We start from the raw sequence: 10,219 nt of genomic DNA, 5'->3' as shown, positions 1-10,219 counted from the left end.
AAGTATGCCTTATAAATATGGTCAACAGTAAACACTGAAACAGATTTGCTTGCTGTTCATATTGGTCATTAGGAAATCATTTCATAAAGTGTAAGAGAAAATCCATAGTCCTGTTTTTTTAACTACTATATTGCTTCAACTATCTAGTTACACAAATGATGTATCATCTAAAATTATAACCTTTTAATTCAAAACTTACTCTTTATGCTTCCACAGATGGAGTTTGTGTGCCGAGGTGGAGGGATGGTAACATAATATCAGAAATTTGTATTAAAAGGATGCAATTTTGGAGTAGTTTCAACTAAAATCTGTAATATAGATTAGACAGCACAAGGTCTCCCCTGTCAGTTACATCATAGCACATTAGGAAGAGATATAATGGACACCATGAACAAGAGGCATTGTTACAGCAAGAAAAACCTGTTTTAATGCTAATACGGCCCACCTGACTACTTTACCCTGTATTCAAGAGGCATGGTGAGAATCACAACCTAACTAAGTGTCTTAAGTGTAAGTGTATAATATTATGGATAGGTGTATTTCCTTTGTGTGGCTGCAGTATGTCCTGGTGCACATATACAAGAGGGTTCAAGTTAAAAAAAAAAAAAAAACAGGAAGAAGAAAGCTATTCATGGAATGATCCAACAACCTCATGTCTCTTCCTCAGCAGCATCTTTCTACCACACTCTTCATGAGTCTCACTGCAGTGCCAAACACTGCAGAGCCAGGGGATGTTTTTAACTAACTCCCTAACAGCAATATGTACTTACAGTAGTTTATCCCCTGTACTGCATTTTTAGTTTTAATTCAGTCACAGCCTATAACACTAAACATGTTTTTTTTTTTTTTTTTTACAAAATATGATATCTACTGTATCTAACTGGGTCCATTAACTGTGCAGATAGGATACTCTAAGAAAATATAATGTGATTAATATCTCGCTTCATTTGCCCTGTCAGATATTTCATATATTATATATAGAGAAGAATAAATTCAAAATAAATTCAGCATCCATAATTGTTAAGGTGGCCACCTAGCTCAGGTAACAGACAATGTCTCTCTCTGCCTAACCTCCTTCCAGTCTAGTCTGTGGTTTTTGCCAACTCCAGCGTTCTCTGGATGTTCTGGCTGAATGGCATCATGAAGTCATCAAAGTCCACCTCAAGGGATAAGAGCTCCTTCCGCCTCTCTATCTTTGACATCAATTGACTGGTGGTGGGCGGCTTCCCCCAAACCTGAGACAGACAATATGCAAAAAGCTACAGAGACTGCCAAAAAACCAAACCCCCAAAACAAAACAAAAAGAGAACTGTGTGTAATTACTTTGTAATTACAGTATTGAATGAATGTGCATTGATGGGAACAGTGGAAAAGTCAGCTAGAGTTATCATACTGTAACTCCACTGCCATCCTTACACATTTGTTGAGGAGGAAGACTCTTCTCAAGTTGAAAACATGATCATCTTGGGATATGTTGTTCTGAGTGTAATGAATCCAAATTATAAGGCCTTTAAACATTTGGCTAAATCTAATTTTTTACATACTGTGAAACCATGCAGTAGTGATACTGATAAGGTGGAGTTGTGTCAAAATACACGACATGAAATAATAACTATGGTATATTGAAGCATCTTGCAGTAAATGGTTGTCAGGCCTACCGTTTTTGGCACAAAGGTGATATCCACAGTCTTGGTTTTCCCCATAGTGATCCCGGTATTTTGCAGGACGACACTCTTAGAATCATTCTGAGGAGTCTGCACTACTTTTGAAGTCGATGTTTCTGCACCTTCTGGTGCAATAGCCTGCAAGGGAGACCAAGATTTTCAGATTTTGGATTTGTGCTGTTACTATAAAAGCACAGATCACAAAGTGTCAGATTCAGGTCAGTCAGAAAGAGAGAGGTTGCTGAACAGGTCTGGAAGGGTTTAGCTTTTAGGTTTAGGGTTTATCAAGCGAGGCAGAGACATTGAAAATTTAACCCAAATTTGGGTCATAAAAGTTCAGTTTTAAGATTAAAACTCTCATCCTGAAGATTAAAACCATGGCCTTTAGGATTTTACAATATATTGTGGTATAAGTACAGGACAGAGTGGTGTATGGCAGATGTTTCACCTATTACTTTGGGGGGAAAAAAAATTTCCTGACAGCAGCATGTGAATTATTTAAGACCATAAAGAGTACGATCCTACTGGATATTATGATTTGACTTAGTTATAAACACTGCTCACTTTAGTAAAATATTACAATTCTTCTATAAAAAAGTAACTGTGAGCAGTAGTAACCAAGCTTAATTTACAGGTTTAGAACATAAAACACAGAACACCTAGCACACACAAAAAGTTATGGCATATACATAATAACAGTGTAATAATGCTCTTACAAATGCTATGCTATTACTTTCCTTGCCTGTAGAAGTTGCACATCGAAGGGTCTACACCTGCATTTTAACCTGCTGCTTCTGTGACTGCAGTGCCTGTAGGTGGTGCCAGTCTGGGACTGAACTGGAGCTCCTATGCCTGTGCAGTTGGATGATATTACCTATGCCAGGTTTACATCACTGACACTGTGTCCTTATGTTATTCATGCACTCCTTTAAACTCACTGTATTTCAAACATTCAGATAAACTCTAGCTCTATGAGGTGTGCTAACTTTGGGCTTTGAGAAAGAGAAAGAAAGAAAGGAAAGAAAAAAAAAACAGCATCTACGTAGGCAAGCTGCTCAAGCCTCCTACAATTTCCTAAATAAAGCTGATTTTTACATGTCAAACACCTGGATTTGGTCCAAACACAGACAACTGCATCTATCTCTAACTGAGATCTGAAAGTGTCTTTTGCTAAAGTGTTTTTTGCCAACACAGAACATTATAAACCTATATATTGTCTTGAGAAGAGAGTAGGCCTTATTACATCAGGATCACAGGTTCAAAGCTATGAGTATAACACTGAAATGAAAACCATGTTTTTTTACTACAGGGTGCATGCATTATTTACAGTGGTTGGCTTCTTCATAAGTCACAGTAGATGGATGTTTAAAAGGTTTTGTCCGATTATTATATTAGTTAGCGAATTTCTGCGGTTCTGTTATAGTCATTTATTACAGACCATTTTGGTAAGAGCAGTAAGAAGGCTTTTTTGCTCATTTTCATTCTTAAGTTATGACCAAAAATGCTCAGAGAGTAGTAATAGTTTTTTAAGTTATTGTACCGGTGTGCAATTTATTTTTCATTATAGACTTTTTCTTAGTCTCTACACCTGCTGCTTGCTGCTCTACTGAACTATGAATTTTCCTGATGAATTTCTGCCAGAGCACCTCCTGCAACCTTCAGAATCTTATTAACAAAATTAATACTTTTTGACTTCCTTGAAGCCTGGTTATAGGAAATTCAAATTCAAGCATCAGTGTGATGTACTTGTAACATAACACACCTGGTCTAATTTGCTTACAGGGTTACAAAGCAGTCATCAGACTCTTTTACAGGTTTGGGTTCCCCTCATGCTGTAACGGGAGCACACAGATAAAACCCAGAGTGGGAGACTGCCACCACCACTTTATCATTGATTAGAGGTCACAATCTGGTGTGACCTCTGATGTAACACAGGGTTGGTAGTGGAGCAAAACTTGACTTCTCTCAGTCCTTAAGGTTTTGACTCTGACTGTTGTGGCCAGCAAATGGTGACCAAAGAAGATATTCACATTGTCATGTTACACACATGAACAGAGTAAGTAAAATAAAAAGTTCACAGCCACAAGATTTGAATATGTTTGTCGCAGCATTGAAAAGATTTTAATGGCATTACTTGGGTACCTTTTCTTTAGCAGATTTAGGCTTTGGAGCTATGCCTCCTTTTCCCTTAGGTGTCTCCTTTGGTTTAGGCAGTGAATCCATCTTGTCTTTGACCAACTCTATAATCCTGGAGTCTGCAAAAGCTCTGGCGATGTCCAGACAGTTCTGCTCTGCAAGGAAATATCAGTTTTTCAGTCAAACAATACTAGATTCTTCAGTGGTAACCATAAAATATGAACAACGTGCTACAATAACTGCATTGAATTTGTTGCTTATTTCTCTTTTAATTTATTTTAATGTAAAATAAACTTTACATTATTCGTATAGTTTTAAAAAATTGGTAATTTAACAGTAAAACCTTTTTTGTTCTCTGCATTAACACTGGCACCAGCCTTGATGAGGAAGTCCACACAGGAGGGTCGAGAGCTTTCAATGGCCCTCATCAGAGGTGTACCTCCACTGAGGGCCTGAGCATCTATGGCACCCCCAGCTTCAACGAGAAGTTCAATAAGTTCTGCTTGACCAGCATGAGCCGCATGGTGTAGAGGAGTCCAGAGGAACTGGTCACGAACATTCACATCTGCCCTGTCAGGACATGTTATTCTGCTTACTTATACTATCTGCTTTTTAAGTGGCAGTTGACATTTTTACCTAAATCTTACAAATATATGTTTTTGTGCATACGCATTAAAAATATGTGTTATAGTTCCAACTTACTTATTTGTGACCGTTTTGAATGAAGACTTCTGTTTTCCTGTTTTACAGTGCATTTGAAGTTCTAAGCCTTAGATTTCATAGTTTTTCTGCAAATGCCATTCAGTGTTTTTTACAACAGGATATTATTTCATTTTGTACTACCACAGCTGGGTTGGCTTTTATAGTGAAAGGTAATGCAGCTGTGACTGAAAGCTGTCTACAAAACAAAACATTATTATTTTCTCCATTTTTGTTTGGCTGCAGTGTGAACAAACAGGCCAGTTGTTCTCTGTTGTTTCTCTGCCAAAGTAGCTGGTCAAATGTTTACTGTTCCCCCAATTCTTGGACCTGTAGTATTAAATTACACTTGCTGACACTGACACCAAAGCTATTTAGGACTAAAATCTTAAGAAGTCTAACTTGTAATCCACATTTTCAATCATAGGTCGAAGACAAACAGTCTTCAAAAATGTAACAAAATTGTCAAAAGTGGGAATTTGTGTTTCCAAAACCAGAAAGAAAACAACAAATGACTTTTCTCACCCTCGGCTGAGCAGATACTGAGCAACCTCATAGTTGCCACTGGAGCAGGCCACCATCAGCGGGGTCTTGTAGAACTGATCTTGAACATCCACAGGGACTCCCTGATTGAAAGCAAGATCCAGAGACTCCAGGTCTCCACTTTTGACACAGTAGTTGATATTGACATAGACCTTCTCAGGCATCTCCATGTACCATGCTGAGTCATTCATTATGGGATGTTCTGGTGGGTGATCCTCGTTGAATCGACGGATGTCTGAGCAGTTGTAGTATGTCTCAATCATAAAGTGGGGTGGGCCTCCGTCTGGGCGCCGTGGCATGAGCTCCAGTGGAAGGGTGCAAATAGGCACTGGGAGGACAAATTTCCCCTTCTTCTTCCCTCCTTTTCCTCCCTTTTCCCCTTTTTTCTTTTTTGGCATATAGGAAGAGAGGAGGAATGGTTTTTTTATGTATTTGACACCTTTCATGAAGTCGTTAATGTTGACACCCCTCTCTTTTCCCTTCTCATGTGCAGAGATGATTGTATGGAGCTGGTCTAATTCAGCTGGAGCTTTTAGTGCCTCTAACACTGAAATAAACATCTCTGCGGTAACTGTGTCTGATGTGTTCCCAAAGGCTTGCCGTAATTCAGCCTCAAACTCATTTGACCAGTCATGGAGGGTCAGGGCCCAGAGATCTGACATGGGGATGACCCCACCGGATTTGTTGCCTTTTCCCTGCTGCTTCTCAGCTTTTCTGAGCTCCTTGGCTGCTGGTTTGTGACCAAGATCTTTGGCAATCTGACGTGGCAGCAAGCCTTCCTGGTTCTTTAGTTTGGGATTACAACCTGTACACAAAGCAGTTTTGCGAAAAATATAAACACAGTTTTGAATTACCTAATTTAATTTGGGACTGAGTTAGCAGCTGCATATTTTGTCAGCTTCTTTTTATCCAACAGTTGAATATAAACAAAATTTAATTTCCTACAACACAGACGCAAGCTTTCAACATGCAAACACAAAGAGAGACCAATAACAGCTGGTCTTGATCCCATAATGATAGAAGTAGTAATTACAGAGCTACCTTTGCATTGTTTTTGAAAACAATTTCAGAAAGCTGAAAGCTGAAATTCGTTGCACTCACATCAGGATCACTAGTACTGCTCGACTCTCACATTACCTCTCTGTGCCAGGAACTTGCAGCAGTTAGCGTTTCCTGTTGCTGCAGCATAGTGTAAGGGTGTGCAGTCCTCAAGGTTGATCACACCCATGTCTGCTGAGTATGCAGACAGCACCTGAATTACCTGGAAGATAGAAAACACATCACAGAATCCTTCTAAGCTGCATATAAAACACTGACTACACTGAAAATTAGAAAAATTTTAAAAAATAATAGAGAATCAACATAATCAAATGAGGTGTCAAAACCAACTACTCTACTGTATTCGTGTTATTCAGATGTTCTTAAAATACCACTTAATTAAAAGTGAGCAGCTGATGCACCTCAAAAAAGTCTCCCATGGCAGCATAGTGCACTGCTGTGAGGCGCTTGTGGTCCAGGATGTTGGGATTTCCCCCTTTCTTGAGAATGGCTCTGACGAGCTGCAAGGAGCCTGCCTTCGCTGCTTCCATCAATGCTGTGACACCAGTTTTCTTAGGAGAGGATAAATCTGAAGTCAGTCAGGGCTGAACAAACATGAAACAAGAACATTTCAGCTGCAAATACCACACTGCTGTACGTTATATTCCTCAGTGCTATCCCCACTGTCTAATTTTTAACCTGGTTTGTTGCATTGGGGTCTGCCCCCCCATTCAGCATGATGAGACACATGGGGGTACACTCCTGGGCTTTTTCACACATCAGCTGAAACACATGAGTCCCCTCTGCTGACACATTGTTGGCATCTGCCTGGCACTTCAGTGCCAACTGCAGGCAACGGGTGTGGCGCTTGGTGGGGTACAAACAGTAGAAGAGCACACCTAAAGCATGAGTGAGAGAAAAGGGAGAGGTATCGGATTAAAATGTAAATGTGAGATGATTCTCAACACCAAAAATCATTTCGGGCAGAGGTGTGTCAGTAGTGGTTAAATACATACCATATTTTGTAAACTATACTGCATACTGTAGACTTGCCAATACCAGTTATGACTGAGGACCTCAGTGTTCATACTCTCTATTCACTGATTCACACTTCAAAGATACCCAGTGCAACCAAGTTCTGCTCTGTCAACCCCTCAGACTGTTAGGGGGTTTGGGGCCTTGCTCAGTGGCACTTCACTTCCAGTAATGGGGAGAGTCAAGCATTGCTTTTCTATAGTCTCCCTCTCCCGGGTAATACCTGGTCACAAACCCACCCCTCTGACATTGAAGCAAACGCAGCATAACAGAAGCAAGTGTGTGTCTGTTGACACAGCCTCTTGGTGGAAAGGCTTGGCTGTGAGTGGAGAGGCCTGGCTGAACCAGTCCACTGGGAGAGCAAGGTGATATCAGGTTACTCCAGAGCCTCACCATTTAAGGTTGATCTGTAATTAGATGTACCTACCCGCACTGACATACATATACACACAAATGTGTACATCCTCACATACAGTAAACACTACGTTATACAAAAGCATGTATTCATGCACACAAGCATGCATTCTGCAAATTATAAGTCTGACTATATCGCTCACACTTTTCCTCTAATCCTCCTTCTGTTTCTTTCTGTTTCATTCACTCGCTCTTAGAAGAGTGCCATTTACAGCAATTGATCCCCAGGACACATTGTAATTGGGCTAATTATCACAATTGGTTTAAAAAGGTCCTGAAGAACTTTTAGCTCTCTGATTGCAGTTGTCTGGGATACTGCCTCCTCATCAATATCTAAACAGAGCCACCATGAATTTTCATGAGCTGTAAAGCAAGGCCAGGCATTCAAAATAAACCTGCTGGCCTAACTTGAGATGGAAAACGCCTCTATTTGAAATATCCACATTTCAAGCTCAAATGAGAATACATTAGTGGAAGTAAAGCTGTTCCATTACTTCTCACGATTAAAGTCAATCAATTATTAACCATATACAGCTCATTCCAGGTAAGGTCCTGTGCGTTATTAAAGAGTTTCACTTGTAGATGAGTTTTTCTTGACAGATAATTAAAATTATAATTGAAAATAGGGCAGTTGCCCTTTGGCTGTTTTCTGTTAATTTGCTAACAAGAACTAACACAAGGAATAGATGACATCTGAGGAGTAATAGCAAATGTTGGCATTTTTACTTAAAAAAAGATACCTTAATTATCAAAATTGCCATAGAAAAGTTCAGACATCTGAAATCAAACTTTTTGCTGCTCTGAGAGGTTTTTTTATAGCACTTTCAATAAATCTAATTGTCCTGCATAATACACAATTTATAATGTCAACTGTTAATTTCTTAAAAGTATAATTCAGAATATTCAAGCCACTGATCTTTTCCTAACTTCAAGAAATTGTCTCAGTAGTTTACCTCTGTTTGTCATTCAAATCTTAAAACATTTTATATGTATGAAATATTCTTCTGCTTTATCTGTTTCTCTGCAGATCCCACCATCTGCACAGGCCATGTGGCAAAAGCAATGCTTGACATTGCTCACCTTTGCCCTCAGCATCCTGGAGCCTCATGTTAGCATTATTCTGTGCCAGCAATGTCACTATGGCATCATTGCCCAGCTCAGCAGCTAACATAACTGGGGTGCGACCCTTCTTGTCCTGAATGTTGGGGCTTGCTCCCTGGGAGAGAAGGAAGTTCACCAAGTCTGAGTTGAATCAGGGAGAGTAGAAAAACAGTCAGCAGAGTGAAGTGACTTTGAAACATTAGTTTTTGGTTTCAATGAACTTCTTGATAGTATGTAATGCCTTTTATTTAGTTGTAGCCCTTTTTTCTGTCTTGCACATCTGTTTATCAGTGTTACCGAATACAACAGACTTTGCAGTGAGATCTTTGCAGTCCACATATTGTGTAAGTTACTTTGAATTTTTCTGGAGATTACTTACAAACAAATGTAAACTAGAGTTTCTGGGACTTGGAAACACCTTAATAAAATTTGCTTTATATAGATACTCATAGTATTCAAGCTATAAAAATACAGAGACTGCATGAAACAACTGCTTTCAAATGTGACTGAATTTTAAAAGTATCAAACTGCTACCAAAGTGTTAACCACAGCAGACCACAGAAGCACCACTTGACTAAACTGTAGATGCAATCTGACAGAGCACTGAAGTGGCCCATCACATCACCCTGATTGTTAGCAGAAACTGCCACATGAAGCACCCCTGTGCCATCCTGGGGCTCAGTGAGATTGATGAGATTTTCCACCCCGAGGTTCACCATCTTCTCTATCTGCACTTTATCCCCTTCATGGATGTACTGCAGCAGACGGTAGATCTGAAGGACCTGCAGGCGGCCCCTTGCCTCTCTGCCACTCATTGTGAAGTCAGAGAAAGGCTGGTGGAAAGAAGAAAAAAGCTATAACTTTACCACAAATATTACACAGATACACAGAATTGAAAATGCAGAAAATGCATGCTTCAGCTAGCTAATGTTGATTTGTTTTTTGTTTCATGTTCCAAGTTGTTCAGCTAACTAAAACAAGTTATGACCTTAATTTGCCTCACTTTAACTCTTTCATTGACAGCTTCCTCTCTAAGTGCACATTTTAAGTAAACCAGGTTAGCTAGCTAGTAAGTGAAGTTATTCCCACACTGCTGTAGCTAACCCCAAGAGATTATCATGTATGAAACGCTTAGTTATCAAGTAAAACAATTCACAGCTGCGGAGCATTTCATCCCTTACAGAATGTTAGTTAACGTTACACTGTTAGTTAAATAAAACTGAATAGATTCAACTGAATGAGTGAGGAAACAGCACACATCGCGTTGACTAAAAGGCACCGTACTGTGCTGATAAACCTCCTTAGCTCCATCATTAACTACACTCACCTCTCTTTACCCTGCTGAAAACCTTTGCTGCCCACAGCACGTCTGCTCAGAGAGGACAGTTTTTATTTTAAAGCACAACTTTTCACTCCGTGTGAGGGAAACTAAAGAGAAACAAACTCAGCTCCATGGCAACGGACCGAAGGACGCGTGCTGAGTGTGGGTGCCTTCAAGTGCTGCCGATGAGCTCGGTAATTCGATAATTACAGTTCTGAATAGAAGAGCAGCGAGGGGAGGGATCGGCGTGCATAGGAACTTAAATACA

General features: G+C 39.8%; 1 protein-coding gene across 2 annotated transcripts; it reads right to left on the bottom strand.

The window, feature by feature from the left end:
- Nucleotides 1-731: 731 nt before the first annotated feature.
- Nucleotides 732-10,090, bottom strand: ankef1a (ankyrin repeat and EF-hand domain containing 1a). Of its 2 annotated transcripts, XM_026318879.1 has the most exons (11): nt 9,958-10,090; nt 9,256-9,463; nt 8,610-8,771; nt 6,780-6,979; nt 6,503-6,652; nt 6,180-6,303; nt 5,025-5,847; nt 4,144-4,370; nt 3,807-3,955; nt 1,659-1,802; nt 732-1,235 (listed from the first exon to the last, which is right to left on the bottom strand). In XM_026318879.1, the coding sequence occupies exons 2-11, from the start codon at nt 9,443-9,445 to the stop codon at nt 1,083-1,085; spliced, it is 2,322 nt and encodes a 773-aa protein (XP_026174664.1). In that variant the 5' UTR covers nt 9,446-9,463; nt 9,958-10,090; the 3' UTR covers nt 732-1,082. The 2 variants fall into 2 exon arrangements, with proteins under 2 accessions (XP_026174664.1, XP_026174665.1); XM_026318880.2 differs by lacking the exon at nt 9,958-10,090 and having other exon boundaries at nt 8,610-8,745; nt 9,256-9,437.
- Between the last annotated feature and the right edge of the window lie 129 nt (nt 10,091-10,219).

This window comes from Mastacembelus armatus, chromosome 24, assembly GCF_900324485.2.
Source record: "Mastacembelus armatus chromosome 24, fMasArm1.2, whole genome shotgun sequence".
Classification (NCBI taxonomy): Eukaryota; Metazoa; Chordata; class Actinopteri; order Synbranchiformes; family Mastacembelidae; genus Mastacembelus; species Mastacembelus armatus.
This window is presented reverse-complemented; position numbering and strand designations above follow the sequence as displayed.

Bases quoted from the DNA above. Each gene is read 5' to 3' on its own strand.
- ankef1a (XM_026318879.1), bottom strand. From the start codon at position 9,445: ATGAGTGGCAGAGAGGCAAGGGGCCGCCTGCAGGTCCTTCAGATCTAC. The intron at 6,980-8,609 runs GTGAGCAATGTC...CTCATGCTTTAG, and splicing joins CCAGGATGCTGAGGGCAAAG to GTGTGCTCTTCTACTGTTTG. The intron at 5,848-6,179 runs GTAATGTGAGAG...CTTTGTGTACAG, and splicing joins CAAGTTCCTGGCACAGAGAG to GTTGTAATCCCAAACTAAAG.